Genomic DNA, 25532 nt, shown 5'->3' with positions numbered 1-25532 from the left:
TGGATATAGATATTTTGTACCTGTTTCCTCCAGCATCTTCACAAGGTCCTTTGCTGTTGTTCTGGATGGATTTGAACGTACTTTGATGTGAAAAGTGCATCTCTAGGAGACAGAACGTGTCTCCTTCCTGAGCGGTATGACGAACGCGTGGTCCCATGGTGTTTATACAGTCAACTTAGTGTACGTAAAATTCAGACCCACTGGAATTGTGATACAGTGAAATAATCTGTAAACAATTGTTGGAAAAATTACTTGTGTCATGCACAAAGTAGATGTCCTAACCGATTTGCCAAAACTATAGTTTCTTAACAACAAATGTGTAGAATGGTTGAAAAACTAGTTTTAATGACTCCAACCTAAGTGTATGTAAACTTCTGACTTCAACTGTATGCAATAGCCATGCTTGACTAGGGCAGGTGCTCACTGGAGCTGGGTACCGGCTACACTACCTCATATGTTCTGCTGCTTGAGCTTCCTTTTCCTCTTATAGAATATTAGCCAAAACTATTGTGGAGCTCCTGCACCTAAATACAAACAGTACCGACACCCAACATGAGTACCTACACCTATTTCAGTCCAAATCAAGTACTGGTAATAGCCTAGAGGTTATCTAAATAAAGTATAGGTCGGTACACAATATATTTGACTGTATATCAGATGTATAGGAAGCATAACTGTGTATTATGAAGTGAGTGGTACACCTATTATTAATCAGTTGTGTAAAAAGTACCCAGTTGTCATACTTGAGTAAAAGTAAAGATACCTTAATAGAAAATGACTCAAGTGAAAAGCGAAAGTCACCCAGTAAAATACTACTTGAGTAAAAGTATAAAAGTATTTGGATTAAAATATACATAAGTATCAAAAGTAAATGTAATTGCTAAAATATACTAAGTACCTAAAGTAAAAGTACAAATAATTTCAAAGTCCTTATATTAAGCAAACCAGATGGCGCCATATTGTTTTTTTTATTTACAGAAAGCCAGGGGGCACACTCCCAACATAATTTACAAACGAAGCATGTGTTTAGTGAGGCCGCCAGCTCAGAGGCAGTAGGGATTGCGCTTTGATAAGCGTGTGAATTGTACCCTTTCCCTGTCCTGCTAAGCATTCAAAATGTAACGAGTACTTTTGGATGTCAGGGAAAATGTATGGGAGTAAAAAGTTTATTTTCTTTAGGAATGTAGTGAAGTAAAAGTAGTAACAAATATAAATAGTAAAGTACAGATACCCCCCAAAAACACAAATAGTACTTGATAGTATTTTTTACTGAGGTACTTTACACCACGGCTATTAATGTTTGATGACCCAGCACAATGACAGCCATGAAAACAGTTAAAACCTAAAAGTCAACAACAGAGAAATCAGCGGCAGCGCCAGTGAAGAGTCTGGCTACCCAAACTCCTTGTTTCAGCCAGACAAATTCAAGAGTTCATGTCAACGCAGTTCCTCGTACTGTAGCTACTGCAAAAATCGACAAGAGACTAGATCATTTCCGGGATTGGTTCATTCTAATCGCGAGCCCTACCAGGAAAGAAGCCTCAGCTGACAGCGGTGTTCGGGCGCCGCATATATTTCAGATTGTAGACAGATGTCAACTAAGAGGAACAACAGATTTAAACGAGACGTGTTTTACTCTTTGCGACACTTGGGACGCACGCACACCGAACAGTAAAACGGGTAAGTTTTGTGTGTCTGTATGTGTGTGTTGGGGGGAGTAGCCTAGGTGTGGCAGACATACCTAGAGTTGTGGTTGGCAGATCGTTTCAGCATTAAACTTTCATGTCATCTCAACCTGATGCTAAATTATGCTTTATTGGGCGGCATAGTTATTCTCCATACAAGTCGACAACTAGTGAAATAACTGACAGAGTATCTAGCCTACAGAACATAGCCCACTGAGCACCTGATCAAATAATAATGTAGGCATATCTATGATACAGGATGGGTTCCACGTGGATCTGATCCTTCTGGAACAGTGACACTAATACTCAGATTTTTCACTTGTCAAATAAAAAACAACGATTGCAGAACTAAACAAACCACGCAACTCTATGCACAATGACTATTTTTAACATTTTCCACATCAAATTTTTGCAAAAACCCATTTACTTGAAGAACAATGCAGATGCGAAGTTTGGAAACAGAATAATGTTTTGTGCTGTCATTCTGTTACCAAACATTACATCTGCACTGTTGGAATGCACGGTGGAATTGCCCTCCTATAGTATTCATATGTAGCCTCTATCTCTGTATCTGCTCCTCATTCTGTTTGGAGAATAATAGCTGTACATTAATAAACACAACTTTGTGATTCACACTAATCAGTAGGGTTGTGACAATTCTGGAATTTGGGGTAACAATTAATTGTCATGCAAATGGTCACTGTTGTCTTAATTGTTTTGAGCTTGTGATGCATCTTTTGAAAATGACCTACTACTTGCCTAATGAATATAGGTGACACCCCTGTCTCTCAACTGGTTTTGACCGCATTGAACTTTTGGAAATGAAGCTTTTCCTACCGACCATGCCGTTCTGCTCGTAAAATGACTACCAACTTTACCCAATTCATGTAAAAATGAAAAACTGCTATTGGGTAAACTATATCTACTAGAATATAAAGTCGAACCTCCCCTTCTACTAAAATGCATGTATTAAGACCATTTTTGTTGTTAAGAGTTATTTTCATTAATTGTCGGTTAAACAATTATAGGATAACTTTGCCAGCCCTGCGAATAAGGCCTACATAGACAGCATGGTACCAAACACAAATCCCTTTTAACCCAATAATAATGTAATGCTAAATTTGAAAGCATCAAATGTCCCATGTCTTGTAAAGATTGAGAACTACTTAAAGTTTGCTATAGATGCCAATATATAATTTCAGACTTGGTCACTCCTGCTATGCTAAATACCCGAAACAGATGCTTTTTCTGATGTCAAAGCACTGTGTGTGTGTGTGTGTGTTAATTTCCTTCTTTCCTTTAACAACACAATGAACACGAAATGTTCTTCATATTGCTGTTCCAGAGGAGAAGTTGTGTTAGCATGCTTATGTGACCAGGCAGGTGCATCTACTGTCCAGACAGGCATCAGTCAGGATGATGTCAAGTCCTCAGCATGTCAGTATCTGACAAGAGTTAGGTTGTCCTCTAATGTCCATTCCCTTGTCTCTCTCTGACCCCCCCCCCCCATCTATCTGACCAGATGAAATGTGCCTGTATGCAGATCTGTTTAGTAGTCTATAATTTCCAGCTGTGGTGAATCCTCTGGTTAGCAGCACAGCTTGAGGCCTTATGCTTAGCTAGGCTGCCTCAATAACGTCACATGAAAAACTGCTGTGTGTGTGACATGACTGCTCGCTCTCTTCCTCTCTTTCGGGCAAATTCAATGCCAACTGTTACTGTTGCTCTAAAAGAGGATTTGGGTTTTCTGAAGAATTGGAAGCCTGTGTCATTACTATGCAAGATTTATTTCAAAATGCCTTACAAATAGACTCCTCCCACTCTCCATCTCTCAGTGATATGTGGTAGCAGGCAGCACTATGCCATACGTGGACAGGCAGAACCGTGTGTGTGGCTTCCTGGATATTGAGGAGAAGGAGGGCAGCAGTCGCTTCCAGAGACGCTACTTCATACTGGACACACAGGGCAACACACTGCAGTGGTACATGGACAACCCCCAGGTACACACACACACACACACACACACAATCATTGTAGTCCCTGCACAAACACACATGGCCTCTGATGTGTCTGAGGCAGAGTGTGTTCAAATAGTGTGTGTGTTCTGCCGCTAGCAGGGTAGAGGAAGTGAGACTGGGAGTAGAAGGTTTTTAACTCTCTCTCTGCCTGCATAAGTGCTTGTTGTTAGGCTTTGGGCGATTCCCCGGTATACAGTAATAACGGTATATTTCGAAATACCGACGGTATGATTTTCAATTCTGTTAAAATAAATAAATATATACAGGGCATTCAGAAAGTATTCAGACCTTGACTTTTTCCACATTTTGTTACATTACAGCCTTATTCTAAAATGTATTAAATTTAATTTTTTCCCCTCATCAATCTACACACAATACCCCGTAATGACAAAGCGAAAACAGATTTTTAGAAATGTTTGCAAATAAATTAAAAACAGAAATACCTTATTTACATAAGTATTCACAGCCTTTGCTATGAGACTTGAAATTGAGCTTGGGTGCATCCTGTTTTCATTGATCATCCTTGAGCAGCTGTTTCTACAACTTGATTGGAGTCCACCTGTGGTAAATTCAATTGATTGGACATGATTTGGAAAGGCAAACACCTGTCTATATAAGGTCCCACAGTTGACAGTGCATGTCCGAACAAAAACAAAGCCATGAGGTTGAAGGAATTGTCCTTAGAGCTCAGAGACAGGATTGTGTTGGCACAGATCTGGGAAAGGGTACCAAAAATTGTCTGCAGCATTGAATGTCACCAAGAACACAGTGGCCTCCTCCATCACCCTTCCCAGAGCTGTCCGCCCGGCCATACTGAGCAATCGGGGGAGAAGGGCCTTGGTCATGGAGGTGACCAATGACCTGAAGGGCACTCTGACAGAGCTCCAGAGTTCTTCTGTGGGGATGGGAGAAACTTCCAGAAGGGAAACCATCTCTGCAGCACTCCACCAATCAGGCCTTTATGGTAGAGTCGCCAGACGGAAGCCACTCCTCAGTAAAAGGCACATAACAGCCTGCTTAGACTTTGCCAAAAGGCACCTAAAGGACTCTCAGACCATGGGACACAAGATTCTTTGGTCTGATGAATACAAGATTGAACTCTTTGGCCTGAATGCCAACCGTCACCATCTCTATGGTGAAGCATGGTGGCGGCAGCATCATGTTGTTGGGAGGTTTTTCAGCAGCAGGGACTGGGAGACTAGTCATGATCGAGGAAAAGATGAACGGAGAGAAGTACAGAGATCCTTGATGAAAAGGACCTCAGAATGGGGCAAAGGTTCACCTTCTAACAGGACAACAACCCTAAGCACATAGCCAAGACAACACAGGAGTGGCGTCAGGACAAGTCTCTGAATGTCCTTGAGCCCGGAGTTGAACCCAGTCGAACATCTCTGGAGAGACCTGAAAAAAGCTGTGAAGAGACGCTCCCCATCCAACCTGACAGAGCTTGAGAGGATCTGCAGAGAAGAATGGGAGAAACTCCCCAAATACAGGTGTGCCAAGCTTGTAGCGTTATACCCAAGAAGACTCGAGGCTGTAATCGCTGCCAAAGGTGCTTCAACAAAGTACCGAGTAAAGGGTCTGAATACTTATGTAAATGTGATTTTTCCATTTTTATTTTTTTATACATTTGCAAACATTTCTAAACCTCTTTTTGCTTTGTCATTATGGGTATTGTGTGTAGATCGATGAGGGAGGGAAACTATTTAACCAATTTTAAAATAAGGCTGTAGCATAACAAAATGTCAAGGGGTCTGAAAATGTTCCGTGTGTGGTATAGTCAAAAGTTTGGACACCTACTCATTCAAGGGTTTTTCTTTAGTTTGACTGTTTTCCACATTGTAGAATAGTATTGAAGACACCAAATCTATGAAATAACACATGGAATCATGTAGTAATCAAAAAGTGTTAAACTAATCTAAATATATTTGAGATTCTTCAAAGTAGCTACCCTTTCCCTTGATGACAGCCTTGCACACTCTTGGCATTTTCTCAGTCAGATTCACTTGGAATGCTTTTCCAACATTCTTGAAGGAGTTCCCACATGTGCTGAGCATTTGTTGGCTGCTTTTCCTTCACTTTAAGACATGAAGGTCAGTCAATCTGGAAAATTTCAAGAACTTCAAGTGCATTCGCAAAAACCATCAAGCGCTATGATGAAACTGGCTCTCATGAGGACCACCACATGAAAGGAAGACCCAGAGTTACCTCTGCTGCAGAGGATAAGATCATTAGAGTTACCAGCCTCAGAAAATGCACCCTAAATAGATGCTTCAGAGTTCAAATAACAGACACATCTCCACATCAACTGTTCAGAGGAGACTGTGTGAATCAGGCCTTCATGGTTGAATTGCTACAAAGAAACCACTACTAAAGCACACTAATAATAATAAGAGACTTGCTTGGGCCAAGAAACGCAAGAAATTGGGGATTAGACTCCAGGTCTGGAGTCCAGATTTTTGGTTCCAACCGCCACCTCTTTGTGAGACGCAGAGTAGGTGAACGGATGATCTTCGAATTTGTGGTTCCCACCATGAAGCGTGGAGGAGGAGGTGTGGGGCTGCTTTACTGGTGACACTTTGGATGATTTAATAAAAATTCAAGGAACACTTTTTTTATTTGTAAAAATTTTATTTCACCTTTATTTAACCAGGTAGGCTAGTTGAGAACAAGTTCTCATTTGCAACTGCGACCTGGCCAAGATAAAGCATAGCAGTGTGAACAGACAACACAAGAGTTACACATGGAGTAAACAATTAACAAGTCAATAACACAGTAGAAAAAAAGGGGGAGTCTATATACATTGTGTGCAAAAGGCATGAGGAGGTAGGCGAATAATTACAATTTTGCAGATTAACACTGGAGTGATAAATGATCAGATGGACATGTACAGGTAGAGATATTGGTGTGCAAAAGAGCAGAAAAGTAAATAAATAAATAACAGTATGGGTATGAGGTAGGTGAAAATGGGTGGGCTATTTACCAATAGACTATGTACAGCTGCAGCGATCGGTTAGCTGCTCAGATAGCAGATGTTTGAAGTTGGTGAGGGAGATAAGTCTCCAACTTCAGCGATTTTTTTTTTTTTTTTTTTTTTTTGCAATTCGTTCCAGTCACAGGCAGCAGAGTACTGGAACGAAAGGCGGCCAAATGAGGTGTTGGCTTTAGGGATGATCAGTGAGATACACCTGCTGGAGCGCGTGCTACGGATGGGTGTTGCCATCGTGACCAGTGAACTGAGATAAGGCGGAGCTTTACCTAGCATGGACTTGTAGATGACCTGGAGCCAGTGGGTCTGGCGACGAATATGTAGCGAGGGCCAGCCGACTAGAGCATACAAGTCGCAGTGGTGGGTGGTATAAGGTGCTTTAGTGACAAAACGGATGGCACTGTGATAAACTGCATCCAGTTTGCTGAGTAGAGTGTTGGAAGCAATTTTGTAGATGACATCGCCAAAGTCGAGGATCGGTAGGATAGTCAGTTTTACTAGGGTAAGTTTGGCGGCGTGAGTGAAGGAGGCTTAACCAGCATGGCTACCAGAGCATTCTGCAGCAATACGCCATCCCATCTGGTTTGCGCTTAGTGGGTCTATCATTTGTTTTTCAACAGGAAAATGACCCAAAACACACCTCCAGGCTGTGTAAGGGCTATTTGACCAATGCGGAGAGTGATGAAGTGCTGTATCAGAAACCTAGCCTCCACAATCACCTGACCGCAACCCAATTGAGATGGTTTGGGATGAGTTGGACTGCAGAGTGAAGGAAAGCAGAATGCCAATAGTGTGCAAAGCTGTCATCAAGGCAAAGGGTGGCTACATTGAAGAATCTGAAATATAAATATATTTTGATTTGTTTAACACTTTCTTACTAAAGGATTCCATATGTGTTATTTCAAAGTTTTGCTGTCTTCACTATTATTCTATAATGTAAAAATATAGAAAAACCCTTGAATGAGTAGTTGTGTCCAAACTTTTGACTGGTACTGTATATATTTATTTATATATTATTTTTGTGGGGAGGGGTTGAGGGCACCTCTGACTCGCGGGGGTGCAAAATAATAATAATAATAATAATAATAATAATAATAATAATAATAATAATAAATATATATATCCAGCTCAGGGCTAGAGCTATGCATTTGCTTTGGTAACTTGCTAGCTAACTGGCTAAATATATAAATCAAGATTATTGGTTACAGCAGAGACATTCAATCCCCTCCTGGATCAAGATCCCTGTTGCCTCAATTGTGTTGTGCGTCCCCTCAAAAAAGTATATATATACAGGTATATATGTTTATTTGATTATTTATAGCAGCCCTTGTGTGCACATTCAGTAATACTGTATACCCCGGTATGGTACAGAAACGGTCTGAAAATCTGGTTACCGCCCCACCCTACTTGTTGCATTACTGTGTTTTTACACTTGTGTTGTATGTCTGCCTCTAGAACCTGCCTAGTGGAGCGAACGCAGTTGGGATTCTGCAGCTGACATACATCTCCAAGGTAACAACACCCTTAAACCGACTACTTAGTAAGGGCAATGTTTTTGATTGATTCCAGACTCTCATCTTCTCTCTCATCTCATCTGCTCCTCTGTTCGGGGGTTAGGTGAGCGAGGCCACGGGGAAACAGAAGTCCAAGACTGAGTTCTGCTTTGGTGAGTCAAAGTGTTTGTTTGAGTGCTTCTGTTTGCGTGAGTATGAGAGTGTAAGGTCTTCTCATGGCCCTGGTGAAACACGTACAGTAAAATGGGGCGGCAGCGCCTAGTGGGGCGGCAGCGTAGCCTAGTGGTTAGAGTGTTGGACTAGTATCCGAAAGGTTGCAAGATTGAATCACCGAGCTGACATGGTACAAATCTGTCGTTCTGCCCCTGAACAAGGCAGTTAACCCACTGTTCTTAGGCCATCATTGAAAATAAGAATTTGTTCTTAACTGACTTGCCTAGTTAAATAAAGGTTAAAATAAAAAATAAATATGAATCGTTCCATTTCATTTCAACAAGCTATGACACCCACCATCTCAGATTGTTCTGAAATTGTTTCTGTAGTTTGAAACATTAGCATTCTTCAAAGTGTTTGGGAGAGATTGAGATACATTGTCTAGATAAAGAAAGATCTTGTCTGCGTATAATGACATGATGTTATCCGTAGAATTGGGGTAATTTATTTGGATTGCCGAACTGCCTGGGTCAGGGGCTCCATAGACAGGTTGGTTGTTCACCAACACAACCGATATGTGTGCAACTATGGGGGGCAAAACAGACAGGGTTCGTTTCGATTGTTGACAATATACATTTGAAGTCGGAAGTTTAAATACACCTTAGCCAAATGCATTTAAACACAGTTTTCACAATTCCTGACAATTAATTCCCTGTCTTAGGTCAGTTAGGATCACCACTTTATTTTAAGAATGTGAAATGTCAGAATAATAGTAGAGAGTGATTTATTTCAGCTTTTATTTATTTCATCACATTCTCAGTGGGTCAGAAGATTACATGCACTCAGTATTTGGTAGCATTGCCTTTAAATTGTTTAACTTGGGTCAGATGTTTTGGGTAGCCTTCCACAAGCTTCCCATCATAGGTTGGGTGCATTTTGGCCCATTCCTCCTGACAGAGCTGGTGTAACTGAATCAGGTTTGGAGGCCTTCTTGCTCGCACATGCTTTTTCAGTTCTGCCCACAGATTTTCTTTGGGATTTAGTTCAGGGCTTTGTGATGTCCACTCCAATACCTTGACTTTGTTGTCCTTAATCTATTTTTGCCACAACTTTGGAAGTATGCTTGGGGTCATTGTCCATTTGGAAGACCCATTTGCGACCAATCTTTAACGTCCTGACTGATGTCTTGAGATGTTGCTTCAATATATCCACATAATGTTCCTCCTCATGATGCCATCTATTATGTGAAGTGCACCAGTCCCTCCTGCAGCAAAGCACCCCCACAACATGATGCTGCCACCCCCGTGCTTCACGGTTGGTGTTCTTCGGTTTGCAAGCCTCCCCCTTTTTCCTCCAAACATAATGATGGTCATTATGGACAAACAGTTCTATTTTTGTTTCATCAGACCAGAGGACATCTCTCCAAAAAATACGATCTTTGTCCCCATGTGCAGTTGCAAACCGTGGTCTGGCTTTTTTTATGGTGGTTTTGGAGCAGTGGCTTCCTCCTTGCTGAGTGGCCTTGCAGGTTATGTCGATATAGGACTCATTTTACTGTGGATATAGATACTTTTTTTACCTGTTTCCTCCAGCATCTTCACAAGGTCCTTTGCTGTTGTTCTGGGATTGATTTACACTTTTCGCACCAAAGTCCGTTCATCTCTAGGAGACAGAACGTGTCTCCTTCCTGAGCGGTATGAAGAACGCGCGGTCCCATGGTGTTTATACTTGTGTACTATTGTTTGTACAGTTGAACGTGTTACCTTCAAGCATTTGGAAATTGCTCCCAAGGATGAAGCACACTTGTAGGGGTCTACAATTATTTTTCTGAGGTCTTGGCTGATTTCTTTTGATTTTCCCATGATGTCAAGCAAAGAGGCACTGAGTTTGAAGGTATGCCTTGAAATACATCCACAGGTACACCTCCAATTGACTCAAATGATGTCAATTAGCCTATCAGAAGCCTCTAAAGCCATGACAATTTTCTGGAATTTACCAAGCTGTTTAAAACCTCTTACCTCTACCTGGGACGCTTGCGTCCCAACTAGAGCTCTGGAAATGCAAATGCGCTACGCTAAATGCTAATAGTATTAGTTAAAACTCAAAAGTTCATTAAAATACACATGCAGGGTATCAAATTAAAGCTACACTCGTTGTGAATCCAGGCAACAAGTCAGATTTTTAAAATGCTTTTCGGCGACAGCATGAGAAGCTATTATCTGATAGCATGCACCAATACACTACAACAGAAAAGCACAGCAGGGGACGTAAACAAAATAATTAGCATTTCGGCGTTACACAAACCGCACAATAAAATAGAAAACAGTCATTACCTTTCACCATCTTCTTTGTTGGCACACTATTGGGTCTTTATTTCGATTAAATCGGGCCATATAAAGCCAAGATATCGTTATATGTAGACTGTGTGATAAACGAAAAAAACAGCGATTTCACAACGTAACGTCATTTTTTAAAATTCAAAAAGTAGACGATAAACTTTCACAAAACACTTCGAAATACGTTTGTAATGCTACTTTAGGTATTAGTAAACGTTAATAAGCGATAAAAATCATCCGTAGGCGATTATCATTATATATTGTATATATCATTAGCTGTCGTCTTGGAAAAAATTTCAGGAGAGAGCTCTTCCGGAATGATCTGGGCGGAGACCGGAGGTAAGCGGTGCCCCTCTTTCGGTTCAACCAAGAATCAAAGATGATTAAATTCACAAGATACTCGACTACATGGGGATGCTGTGGGAGTTGAATGCTCGGTCTTATCTAATTCGGCTCACTGTTAACAATTGCTGGAAGTGGCGCAAGGATATTTATTTCCATTTTCTGTGATCAGGTTTTCCTGCGCTTTCCGATGTAACGCACGTTATGTAATAGCCACAGTCGTGATTTAACCTGTTTTAAAAACGTCCGAGGGTTTCCTATACACACATTCTAACCATATGAACGTACTATATTCCTGGCATGAGTAGCAGGGCGCTGAAATGTTGCGCGATTTTTAACAAAATGTTCAAAAAAGTAGAGGGTAGGAGCAACAGGTCAACTTAGTGTATTTAAACTTCTGACCCACTGGAATTGTGATACAGTGAAATAATCTGTCTGTAAACAATTGTTGTAAAAATTACTTGTCATGCACAAAGTAGATGTGCTAACCGACTTGACAAAACTATAGTTTGTTAACAAGAAATGTATGGAGTGGTTGAAAAATGAGTTTTAAAGACTCCAACCTAAGTGTATGTAAACTTCCGACTTCAACTGTATATGTATCTTATCCAGAAAGACTTACAGTAATGAGTCTTTACTTTTCGTACTGGTCCCGCATGGGAATTGAACCCACAACCCTGGCGTTGCAAGTGCCATCCTCTATCAACTGAGCCACATGGCACCCATGTAAGTGATATTTCATCTCCAATGTTTATTGAATAAATAAATGCATTTGCACAATGAGCACTTGTTGTCTCTCAAATACATCATTACAGTTGTTGGTTAGCTAGCAATAATGTTTTTGCCATATTAGCATTGACATGAAATCAGTCAAAATACCTCAAAACAAGACAGCTATCAAGAACAAGATGAAATGAGCCACTTACGATTCCCCACATGCCAGTTTCTTGTCATTCTTGCTAGCAAACTGGCCATCCAGAATCGCAACAACACTCTGACTTCTGCCCGATGAAACAGCGCACATCCTTTTTGTGACGATATCAGCTAACCCATCTATAGACAATGAAAATAGCAGAGGTGAGATGGGATCACCTTGCCTGCTACTTCTAGTTATTCTGAACGGAGCCAGTATTGCCTGTCATTACTATGGCTGAGGGATTGGCATATAGTAGTTTAATCATGTGTTAAGGTGGGCCTTTGCGCTTCAGCAAGCAAAGGAACAGAGGGGTGCTCAACAACAATGACAAAAATAAGGAATGGTTTACTAAGAAAAACTTGGCTTGATTATTTTGGTATCTATCTGTGTCTCCAGAATCCCAGACACACACACATCACTTATGTATATTTTGACATGGCCTATTGATTAACAAGACACAATGTCTATCTTATTATGTTATGCTATAATTTGCCATTTACCTTGAAACATATTATAATTTTTTACATTTTGTGTCTCAATTGGCCACTAGGCTATACATCGAAGCTATGTGCAATGATCAGGTCACTCTGAGGAAGATGTCAGCTTGACGACAAAACGTCAAGTCACCTGTTCGCATCCTGTACAATTGATTTCTTATAGCTCAATTTAATCCATCTCTGTCTTTTTTTGTTGAGTGCTCCAACTTCTTTTTATCTCAAATGAGTCGTTTTGGAAGTTTTTTTCTTGGTAAGCCATTTTCAGTATTTTAGTCATATTAATGAAATTGGTGCCAAGTCCCATATGTTCCAAAACCGACCATATATGGTATAAAATATGACAATTTTAGTCTATCAAAAGTTTTTTTGTGTCGATAGAGAGAACTGCACAAGCAGCTTTGGTTTCTGATGAAGCATGTAAGACGGGGATCATCAACTAGATTGAGCCGCAGGCCAATTTTTTTCTTAAGTGGATGGTAAGGGGGCTGGAACATAATTACAAATATTTTGTAGACTGCAAATTGACTGCAAGAAGCAGAATTTCAAACCTTGTTTACATTTGCAGGTTTTTTTCTGGATCAAAATAGGGCTTAGGTGGTGGTAGTGGTGTGGCCATCGGCATGGCCAATGGTGCTGTCGCCAACTGAAAATGTAAAAATCCCTCGTGTTGTCCTCAGTGACAACATTTTGCAGTTTTAAAGCTAATTTCCTGCAATTCTACACATTTTGCTATGAGGCTGAGAGAGAAATTAGCAGTTTTAAAGAACATTTTCTGCAATTCTACACATTTATGCTATATAAGTGACTCAGACATTATAGCAAAACCAATGGGGGGCCCATGCCATGGCACAAATACTCCTGAATGCATCATTTAACATTTTTTGACTATCTAGCTTGACTATCTAGCTTTTATTTTGTTGACTGTTAGTTCTCAAATATGATCTTATTAAAAAATATATAGGTCCCTTTTCTACATACTTTATATCTGGTTTTAGTCGTTTACGCAGAAAATGTTTTTCCAACCCAACAAATCATTTTTGGGGACATAGACGTCCCGAAAAAAACAATCAGGTGGCCCAGCCAATACTTTTCTATGCAGAAAAAAACAATCACGTACACTGAGTATACAAAACATTAAGAACACCTTCCTGATATTAAGTTACACCCCCCCTGCCCCTTCTTCCCTTTTGCCCTCAGAACAGCCTCAATTGGTCAGGGCATGGGACTGTACAAGGTGTCAAGTGTTCCACAGGGATGCTGGCCCATGTTGACTCCAATGCTTCCCACAGTTGTGTCAAGTTGGCTGGATGTCCTTTGGGTGGTGGGTCATTCTTGATACACACGGGAAACTTTTGAATGTGAAAAAAACAGCATTGTTGCAGTTCTTGACACAAACTACTATACCCCGTTCAAAGGCACTTAAATATTTAGTCTTGCCCATTCACCCTCTGAATGGCACACACACACAATCCATGTCTCAATTGTCTCAAGGCTTAAAAATCCTTCTTTAACCTGTCTCCTCCCCTTGATCTACACTGATTTGAAGTGGATTTAACAAGTGACATCAATAAGGGATCATAGCTTTCTCCTGGTCAGTCTATATCATGGAAGGAGCAGATGTTCGTAATGTTTTGTATACACAGTGTATATATCTCTATATGTGGAAGGAGCAGATGTTAGTAATGTTTTGTATACACAGTGTATATCTCTCTATATGTGGAAGGAGCAGATGTTAGTAATGTTTTGTATACACAGTGTATATCTCTCTGTGGAAGGAGCAGATGTTCGTAATGTTTTGTATACACAGTGTATATATCTCTATATGTGGAAGGAGCAGATGTTAGTAATGTTTTGTATACACAGTGTATATATCTCTATATGTGGAAGGAGCAGATGTTAGTAATGTTTTGTATACACAGTGTATATCTCTCTATATGTGGAAGGAGCAGATGTTAGTAATGTTTTGTATACACAGTGTATATCTCTCTATATGTGGAAGGAGCAGATGTTAGTAATGTTTTGTATACACAGTGTATATCTCTCTATATGTGGAAGGAGCAGATGTTAGTAATGTTTTGTATACACAGTGTATATCTCTCTATATGTGGAAGGAGCAGATGTTAGTAATGTTTTGTATACACAGTGTATATCTCTCTATATGTGGAAGGAGCAGATGTTAGTAATGTTTTGTATACACAGTGTATATCTCTCTATATGTGGAAGGAGCAGATGTTAGTAATGTTTTGTATACACAGTGTATATCTCTCTATATGTGGAAGGAGCAGATGTTAGTAATGTTTTGTATACACAGTGTATATCTCTCTATATGTGGAAGGAGCAGATGTTCGTAATGTTTTGTATACACAGTGTATATCTCTCTGTGGAAGGAGCAGATGTTAGTAATGTTTTGTATACACAGTGTATATCTCTCTATATGTGGAAGGAGCAGATGTTAGTAATGTTTTGTATACACAGTGTATATCTCTCTATATGTGGAAGGAGCAGATGTTAGTAATGTTTTGTATACACAGTGTATATCTCTCTATATGTGGAAGGAGCAGATGTTAGTAATGTTTTGTATACACAGTGTATATCTCTCTATATGTGGAAGGAGCAGATGTTAGTAATGTTTTGTATACACAGTGTATATCTCTATATGTGGAAGGAGCAGATGTTAGTAATGTTTTGTATACACAGTGTATATCTCTCTATATGTGGAAGGAGCAGATGTTAGTAATGTTTTGTATACACAGTGTATATCTCTCTATATGTGGAAGGAGCAGATGTTAGTAATGTTTTGTATACACAGTGTATATCTCTCTATATGTGGAAGGAGCAGATGTTAGTAATGTTTTGTATACACAGTGTATATCTCTCTATATGTGGAAGGAGCAGATGTTAGTAATGTTTTTATACACAGTGTATATCTCTCTATATGTGGAAGGAGCAGATGTTAGTAATGTTTTGTATACACAGTGTATATCTCTCTATATGTGGAAGGAGCAGATGTTAGTAATGTTTTGTATACACAGTGTATATCTCTATATGTGGAAGGAGCAGATGTTAGTAATGTTTTGTATACACAGTGTATATCTCTCTATATGTGGAAGGAGCAGATGTTAGTAATGTTTTGTATACACAGTGTATATCTCTCTATATGTGGAAGGAGCAGATGTTAGTAATGTTTTGTATACACAGTGTATATCTCTCTATATGTGGAAGGAGCAGATGTTAGTAATGTTTTGTATACACAGTGTATATCTCTCTATATGTGGAAGGAGCAGATGTTAGTAATGTTTTGTATACACAGTGTATATCTCTCTATATGTGGAAGGAGCAGATGTTAGTAATGTTTTGTATACACAGTGTATATCTCTCTATATGTGGAAGGAGCAGATGTTAGTAATGTTTTGTATACACAGTGTATATCTCTCTATATGTGGAAGGAGCAGATGTTAGTAATGTTTTGTATACACAGTGTATATCTCTCTATATGTGGAAGGAGCAGATGTTAGTAATGTTTTGTATACACAGTGTATATCTCTCTATATGTGGAAGGAGCAGATGTTAGTAATGTTTTGTATACACAGTGTATATCTCTCTATATGTGGAAGGAGCAGATGTTCGTAATGTTTTGTATGCACAGTGTATATCTCTCTATATGTGGAAGGAGCAGATGTTAGTAATTTTTTGTATACACAGTGTATATCTCTCTGTGGAAGGAGCAGATGTTAGTAATGTTTTGTATACACAGTGTATATCTCTCTATATGTGGAAGGAGCAGATGTTAGTAATGTTTTGTATACACAGTGTATATCTGTGGAAGGAGCAGATGTTAGTAATGTTTTGTATACACAGTGTATATCTCTCTATATGTGGAAGGAGCAGATGTTGTAATGTTTTGTATACACAGTGTATATCTCTATATGTGGAAGGAGCAGATGTTAGTAATGTTTTGTATACACAGTGTATATCTCTCTATATGTGGAAGGAGCAGATGTATGTAATGTTTTGTATACACAGTGTATATCTCTCTATATGTGGAAGGAGCAGAGTGTATATCTCTCTATATGTGGAAGGAGCAGATGTTCGTAATGTTTTGTATACACAGTGTATATCTCTCTATATGTGGAAGGAGCAGATGTTAGTAATGTTTTGTATACACAGTGTATATCTCTCTATATGTGGAAGGAGCAGATGTTAGTAATGTTTTTTATACACAGTGTATATCTCTATATGTGGAAGGAGCAGATGTTAGTAATGTTTTGTATACACAGTGTATATCTCTCTATATGTGGAAGGAGCAGATGTTAGTAATGTTTTGTATACACAGTGTATATCTCTCTATATGTGGAAGGAGCAGATGTTAGTAATGTTTTGTATACACAGTGTATATCTCTATATGTGGAAGGAGCAGATGTTAGTAATGTTTTTTATACACAGTGTATATCTCTCTATATGTGGAAGGAGCAGATGTTAGTAATGTTTTGTATACACAGTGTATATCTATCTATATGTGGAAGGAGCAGATGTTAGTAATGTTTTGTATACACAGTGTATATCTCTCTATATGTGGAAGGAGCAGATGTTAGTAATGTTTTGTATACACAGTGTATATCTCTCTGTGGAAGGAGCAGATGTTAGTAATGTTTTGTATACACAGTGTATATCTCTCTATATGTGGAAGGAGCAGATGTTAGTAATGTTTTGTATACACAGTGTATATCTCTCTATATGTGGAAGGAGCAGATGTATGTAATGTTTTGTATACACAGTGTATATCTCTCTATATGTGGAAGGAGCAGATGTTAGTAATGTTTTGTATACACAGTGTATATCTCTATATGTGGAAGGAGCAGATGTTAGTAATGTTTTGTATACACAGTGTATATCTCTCTATATGTGGAAGGAGCAGATGTTAGTAATGTTTTGTATACACAGTGTATATCTCTCTATATGTGGAAGGAGCAGATGTATACACAGTGTATATCTCTCTATATGTGGAAGGAGCAGATGTTCGTAATGTTTTGTATACACAGTGTATATCTCTCTATATGTGGAAGGAGCAGATGTTAGTAATGTTTTGTATACACAGTGTATATCTCTCTATATGTGGAAGGAGCAGATGTTAGTAATGTTTTTTATACACAGTGTATCTCTCTATATGTGGAAGGAGCAGATGTTAGTAATGTTTTTTATACACAGTGTATATCTCTATATGTGGAAGGAGCAGATGTTAGTAATGTTTTGTATACACAGTGTATATCTCTCTATATGTGGAAGGAGCAGATGTTAGTAATGTTTTGTATACACAGTGTATATCTCTCTGTGGAAGGAGCAGATGTAATGTTTTGTATACACAGTGTATATCTCTCTATATGTGGAAGGAGCAGATGTATGTAATGTTTTGTATACACAGTGTATATCTCTCTATATGTGGAAGGAGCAGATGTTAGTAATGTTTTGTATACACAGTGTATATCTCTCTATATGTGGAAGGAGCAGATGTTAGTAATGTTTTGTATACACAGTGTATATCTCTCTATATGTGGAAGGAGCAGATGTTAGTAATGTTTTTTATACACAGTGTATATCTCTATATGTGGAAGGAGCAGATGTTAGTAATGTTTTGTATACACAGTGTATATCTCTCTGTGGAAGGAGCAGATGTTAGTAATGTTTTGTATACACAGTGTATATCTCTCTATATGTGGAAGGAGCAGATGTTAGTAATGTTTTGTATACACAGTGTATATCTCTCTATATGTGGAAGGAGCAGATGTATGTAATGTTTTGTATACACAGTGTATATCTCTCTATATGTGGAAGGAGCAGATGTTAGTAATGTTTTGTATACACAGTGTATATCTCTCTATATGTGGAAGGAGCAGATGTTAGTAATGTTTTGTATACACAGTGTATATCTCTCTATATGTGGAAGGAGCAGATGTTAGTAATGTTTTGTATACACAGTGTATATCTCTCTATATGTGGAAGGAGCAGATGTATACACAGTGTATATCTCTCTATATGTGGAAGGAGCAGATGTTCGTAATGTTTTGTATACACAGTGTATATGTCTCTATATGTGGAAGGAGCAGATGTTAGTAATGTTTTGTATACACAGTGTATATCTCTCTATATGTGGAAGGAGCAGATGTTAGTAATGTTTTGTATACACAGTGTATATCTCTCTGTGGAAGGAGCAGATGTTCGTAATGTTTTGTATACACAGTGTATATCTCTCTATATGTGGAAGGAGCAGATGTTAGTAATGTTTTGTATACACAGTGTATATCTCTCTATATGTGGAAGGAGCAGATGTTAGTAATGTTTTGTATACACAGTGTATATCTCTCTATATGTGGAAGGAGCAGATGTTAGTAATGTTTTGTATACACAGTGTATATCTCTCTGTGGAAGGAGCAGATGTAATGTTTTGTATACACAGTGTATATCTCTCTATATGTGGAAGGAGCAGATGTATGTAATGTTTTGTATACACAGTGTATATCTCTCTATATGTGGAAGGAGCAGATGTTAGTAATGTTTTGTATACACAGTGTATATCTCTCTATATGTGGAAGGAGCAGATGTTAGTAATGTTTTGTATACACAGTGTATATCTCTCTATATGTGGAAGGAGCAGATGTTAGTAATGTTTTTTATACACAGTGTATATCTCTCTATATGTGGAAGGAGCAGATGTTAGTAATGTTTTGTATACACAGTGTATATCTCTCTATATGTGGAAGGAGCAGATGTTAGTAATGTTTTGTATACACAATGTATATCTCTCTATATGTGGAAGGAGCAGAAGTTAGTAATGTTTTGTATACACAATGTATATCTCTCTATATGTGGAAATACTTTGGGACAGATTTCCAAAATTAATATCAGTTGGAGCTGATTTTATTTTTTTATTTTTTGTCTTTTATGTCCAACAATAAAATAAAATTAAACAATTTTTAAAAAGAGTCCCTGATGTAAGATAAGTAATAGACAACAAAGGTTATCTGAGGATAATAATTTAACAAACCCGCTTTGGTCTGGATGTACCATTTTGGTAAAGTAAGTTTTGAGATGGAATGACAGAATGTTTGAAAATAACTGTATTTCTGTGTTTATCAAAGATGGTGAGAGCACTGTGTGGCATCTTTACCTTTTTATTGAATAAAACCAAAATTAGTGCTGTATTTCAAATCAAATTTTACATGCTCCGAATACAACAAGTGTAGGTAGACCTTACAGTGGATTGCTTACTTATAAGCCCTTAACCAACAATGCAGTTTTAAGAAAAACCAATAATTAAGGAGCAGCAGTAAATAACAGTAGCGGGGCCATATACAGGGTATACCGGTACAGAGTCAATGTGGAGGCTATATACAGGGTATACCGGTACAGAGTCAATGTGGAGGCTATATACAGGGTATACCGGTACAGAGTCAATGTGGAGGCTATATACAGGGTATACCGGTACAGAGTCAATGTGGAGGCTATATACAGGGGGTACCAGTACAGAGTCAATGTGGAGACTATATACAGGGTATACCGGTACAGAGTCAATGTGGAGGCTATATACAGGGTATACCGGTACAGAGTCAATGTGGAGGCTATATACAGGGTATACCGGTACAGAGTCAATGTGGAGGCTATATACAGGGTATACCGGTACAGAGTCAATGTGGAGGCTATATACAGGGGTACCGGTACAGAGTCAATGTGGAGGCTATATACAGAGTCAGAGTCAATGTGGAGGCTATATACAGGGTATACCGGTACAGAGTCAATGTGGAGGCTATATACAGGGTATACCGGTACAGAGTCAATGTGGAGGCTATATACAGGGTATACCGGTACAGAGTCAATGTGGAGGCTATATACAGGGTATACCGGTACAGAGTCAATGTGGAGGCTATATACAGGGTATACCGGTACAGAGTCAATGTGGAGGCTATATACAGGGTATACCGGTACAGAGTCAATGTGGAGGCTATATACAGGGTATACCGGTACAGAGTCAATGTGGAGGCTATATACAGGGTATACCGGTACAGAGTCAATGTGGAGGCTATATACAGGGTATACCGGTATAGAGTCAATGTGGAGGCTATATACAGGGTATACCGGTACAGAGTCAATGTGGAGGCTATATACAGGGTATACCGGTACAGAGTCAATGTGGAGGCTATATACAGGGTATACCGGTACAGAGTCAATGTGGAGGCTATATACAGGGTATACCGGTACAGAGTCAATGTGGAGGCTATATACAGGGTATACCGGTACAGAGTCCAATGTGGAGCGCTAAGCTTGGCGTGATCCTGGACAACACCCTGTCGTTCTCAACTAACATCAAGGCGGTGGCCCGTTCCTGTAGGTTCATGCTCTACAGTCAAGTACGACCCTGCCTGCGAGGTCCTAATCCAGGCACTTGTCTGCAACTCGCTGTTGGCTGGGCTCCCTGCCTGTGCCATTAAGCCCCTACAACTCATACGCCGCAGGGTCACCCCGCTCCTCCGCTCCCTCCACTGGCTTCCAGTTGAAGCTCGCATCCGCTACAAGACCATGGTGCTTGCCTACGGAGCTGTGAGGGGAACGGCACCTCAGTACCTCCAGGCTCTGATCAGGCCCTACACCCAAACAAGGCACTGCGTTCATCCACCTCTGGCCTGCTCGCCTCCCTACCACTGAGGAAGTACAGTTCCCGCTCAGCCCAGTCAAAACTGTTCGCTGCTCTGGCCCCCAATGGTGGAACAAACTCCCTCACGACGCCAGGACAGCGGAGTCAATCACCACCTTCCGGAGACACCTGAAACCCCACCTCTTTAAGGAATACCTAGGATAGGATAAAGTAATCCCTCTCACCCCCTCCCCTGAAAAGATTTAGATGCACTACTGTTCCACTGGGGTCATAAGGTATGCACCAATTTGTAAGTCGCTCAGAGTCTAAATGACTTAAATGTAAATGTTAAATGAGGCTATATACAGGGTATACCGGTACAGAGTCAATGTGGAGGCTATATACAGGGTATACCGGTACAGAGTCAATGTGGAGGCTATATACAGGGTATACCGGTACAGAGTCAATGTGTCAATGTGCAGGGGCACCGGTGTTGAGGTAATTATGTACATGCAGGTAGGGTTATTAAAGTGGTAATAACAGAGAGTAGCAGCAGCATAAGGGGGGATTGCAAATACTCTGGGTAGTCATTTGATTAGCTGTTCGGGAGTCTTGTGGCTTGGGGGTAGAAGCTGTTTGGAAGCCTCTTGGACCTAGACTTGGCGCTCCGGTACAGCTTGCCGTGCGGTAGGAGAGAGAACAGTCTATGACTAGGGTGGCTGGAGTCTGACCATTTTTAGGGCCTTCCTCTGACACCGCCTGGAATGGAGGTCCTGGATGGCAGGAAGTTTGGCCCCGGTGGTGTACTGGGCCGTACACACTACCCTCTGTAGTGCCTTGCGGTCGGAGGCTGAGCAGTTGCCATACCAGGCAGTGATGCAACCAGTCAGGATGCGCAGCTGTAAAACCTTTTTGAGGATCTAAGGACCCATGCCAAATATTTTATTTACTTCCCTTCCAAATGACCCTTTGATTGGCTGTGTTAATCATTTCGAGTAATAGTTGATCGGTTGGTTCCAAAATATTAAATAGACCTCAGAAGGAATACTGTCCCAACCAGGTGATTTGTCTTTATTCATGCTATCCAATGCCCTTTTTAAGTTCATGGAGAGAGATTTGGGCTCAAATCAAACCTGCTTCAGTTGAGAGAAGAAGAGTTCTTACATTTTTAAAAAGGACTCCGTCTGGCTTGGAGTGGATTTACAATCAGAGGGGTACAATTCTTTATAGAAACGGGGAAACTTTGTCACGTGTGCTCCCTCTCTGGCCTCTAGGTCACCAGGCTGCTCGTTATGGGGCACACCTGTCACCATCGTTACGTGCACTTCCCTGACTCCATTACTTCCCTGATTATCTTCCCTATACAGTGGGGAGAACAAGTATTTGATACACTGCCGATTTTGCAGGTTTTCCTACTTACAAAGCATGTAGAGGTCTGTAATTTTTATCATAGGTACACTTCAACTGAGAGACTGAATCTAAAACAAAAATCCAGAAAATCACATTGTATGATTTTTAAGTAATTAATTTGCATTTTATTGCATGACATAAGTATTTTATACATCAGAAAAGCAGAACTTAATATTTGGTACAGAAACCTTTGTTTGCAATTACAGAGATCATACGTTTCCTGTAGTTCTTGACCAGGTTTGCACACACTGCAGCAGGGATTTTGGCCCACTCCTCCATACAGACCTTCTCCAGATCCTTCAGGTTTCGGTGCTGTCGCTGGGCAATATGGACTTTCCGCTCCCTCCAAAGATTTTCTTTTGGGTTCAGGTCTGGAGACTGACTAGGCCACTCCAGGACCTTGAGATTCTTCTTACGGACCCACTCCTTAGTTGCCCTGGCTTTGTGTTTTGGGTCGTTGTCATACTGGAAGACCCAGCCACGACCCATCTTCAATGCTCTTACTGAGGGAAGGAAGTTGTTGGCCAAGATCTCGCGATACATGGCCCCATCCATCCTCCCTTCAATACGGTGCAGTCGTCCTGTCCCCTTTGCAGAAAAGCATCCCCAAAGAATGATGTTTCCACCTCCATGCTTCACGGTTGGGATGGTGTTCTTGGGGTTGTACTCATCCTTCTTCTTCCTCCAAACACGGCGAGTGGAGTTTAGACCAAAAAGCTCTATTTTTGTCTCATCAGACCACATGACCTTCTCCCATTCCTCCTCTGCATCATCCAGATGGTCATTGGCAAACTTCAGACGGGCTTGGACATGCGCTGGCTTGAGCAGGGGGACCTTGCGTGCGCTGCAGGATTTTAATCCATGACTGCGTAGTGTGTTACTAATGGTTTTCTTTGAGACTGTGGTCCCAGCTCTCTTCAGGTCATTGACCAGGTCCTGCCGTGTAGTTCTGGGCTGATCCCTCACCTTCCTCATGATCATTGATGCCCCGCGAGGTGAGTTCTTGCATGGAGCCCCAGACCGAGGGTGATTGACCGTCACCTTGAACTTCCATTTTCAAATAATTGCGCCAACAGTTGTTGCCTTCTCACCAAGCTGCTTGCCTATTGTCCTGTAGCCCACCCCAGCCTTGTGCAGGTCTACAATTTATCCCTGATGTCCTTACACAGCTCTCTGGTCTTGGCCATTGTGGAGAGGTTGGAGTCTGTTTGATTGTGTGTGTGTACAGGTGCCTTTTTATACAGGTAATGAGTTCAAACAGGTGCAGTTAATACAGGTAATGAGTGGAGAACAGGAGGGCTTCTTAAAGAAAAACTAACAGATCTGTGAGTCGGAATTCTTACTGGTTGGTAGGTGATCAAATGTTTATGTCATGCAATAAAATGCAAATCACTTACTTAAAAATCATACAATGTGATTTTCTGGATTTTTGTTTTAGATTCGGTCTCTCACAGTTGAAGTGTACCTATGATAAAAATTACAGCCCTCTACATGCTTTGTAAGTAGGAAACATTGCCGATTTTGCAGGAAACACTGCCGATTTTGCAGGTTATCAAATACTTGTTCTCCCCACTGTATATGTCACTCCCTTTGGTTCCTTCCCTAGGCGTTATTGTTTCTGTTCCTGTGTTATGTCTATGTGTTGTTCGTGTTTCTTGTATTATGTTGTGTTTATTTATTAAAACACTCACTCCCTGAACTTGCTTCCGAACTCTCAGTGCACATCGTTACACTTTAGTTGATATAATTTGGATTCTGATAGTAATTCACCTGATTCAGTTTCAATGGTTACAATATCCGCTAATTACTGCGAAGCTTGTTAGCCAAAAGACAACTGTGTCGATTACCATGAAACTAATGCTTAAGTTTATCTCAATGGATGGAATATTCTGATCTCTGTCTTATCATTAGATTTAGTTCTGTCTTGACTTTGGAGAGAGTTGTTGCACAGAAAAGGTATTTGTTGAACGCTCCAGATCAAATCAAATCCAATGTTATTTGTCACATACACATGGTTAGCAGATGTTAATGCGAGTGTAGCGAAATGCTTGTGCTTCTAGTTCCAACAATGCAGTAAGAACCAACAAGTAATCTAGCTAACAATTCCAAAAGTACTACCTTATAGACACAAGTGTAAGGGGATAAAGAATATGTACATAAGATATATGAGTGAGTGATGGTACAGAGCGGCATAGGCAAGATACAGTAGATGGTATTGAGTGCAGTATATACATATGAGATGAGTATGTAAACAAAGTGGCATAGTTAAAGTGGCTAGTGATACATGTATTACATAAAGATGCAGTAGATGATATAGAGTACAGTATATATGTATACATATGAGATGAATAATGTAGGGTATATAAACATTATATTAGGTAGCATTGTTTAAAGTGGCTAGTGATATATTTTACATTTCCCATCAATTCCCATTATTAAAGTGGCTGGAGTTGAGTCAGTGTGTTGGCAGCAGCCACTCAATGTTAGTGGTGGCTGTTTAACAGTCTGATGGCCTTGAGATAGAAGCTGTTTTTCAGTCTCTCGGTCCCAGCTTTGATGCACCTGTACTGACCTCGCCTTCTGGATGATAGCAGGGTGAACAGGCAGTGGCTCGGGTGGTTGTTGTCCTTGATGATCTTTATGGCCTTCCTGTGACATTGGGTGGTGTAGGTGTCCGGGAGGGCAGGTAGTTTGCCCCCGGTGATGCGTTGTGCAGACCTCACTACCCTCTGGAGAGCCTTACGGTTGTGGGCGGAGCAGTTGCCGTACCAGGCGGTGATACAGCCCGACAGGATGCTCTCGATTGTGCATCTGTAGAAGTTTGTGAGTGCTTTTGGTGACAAGCCGAATTTCTTCAGCCTCCTGAGGTTGAAGAGGCGCTGCTGCGCCTTCTTCACGATGCTGTCTGTGTGGGTGGACCAATTCAGTTTGTCTGTGATGTGTACGCCGAGGAACTTAAAAGTTACTACCCTCTCCACTACTGTTCCATCGATGTGGATAGGGGGGTGTTCCCTCTGCTGTTTCCTGAAGTCCACAATCATCTCCTTAG

The 25532-nt window shown here is 40.3% G+C and overlaps 1 protein-coding gene across 2 annotated transcripts in view; it reads left to right on the top strand.

Moving 5' to 3' along the window:
* Positions 1-1482: 1482 nt before the first annotated feature.
* Positions 1483-25532, top strand: part of LOC115111676 (pleckstrin homology domain-containing family A member 2-like) — a 36395-nt gene continuing 12345 nt past the window's right edge. For both annotated transcript variants that reach the window (XM_029638006.2, XM_029638005.2), the window contains exons 1-4: positions 1483-1680; positions 3521-3685; positions 8148-8204; positions 8310-8358. In XM_029638006.2, coding sequence (XP_029493866.1) covers positions 3545-3685; positions 8148-8204; positions 8310-8358 — 247 coding nt within the window. In that variant the 5' untranslated portion in view covers positions 1483-1680; positions 3521-3544. The remainder of the gene's footprint in view (positions 1681-3520; positions 3686-8147; positions 8205-8309; positions 8359-25532) is intronic.

The sequence above is a fragment of the Oncorhynchus nerka genome, linkage group LG27 (genome assembly GCF_034236695.1).
Source record: "Oncorhynchus nerka isolate Pitt River linkage group LG27, Oner_Uvic_2.0, whole genome shotgun sequence".
Lineage (NCBI taxonomy): Eukaryota > Metazoa > Chordata > Actinopteri > Salmoniformes > Salmonidae > Oncorhynchus > Oncorhynchus nerka.
The sequence above is the reverse complement of the archived record's forward strand: the minus strand, read 5'-3'. Positions and strand labels throughout refer to the sequence as shown.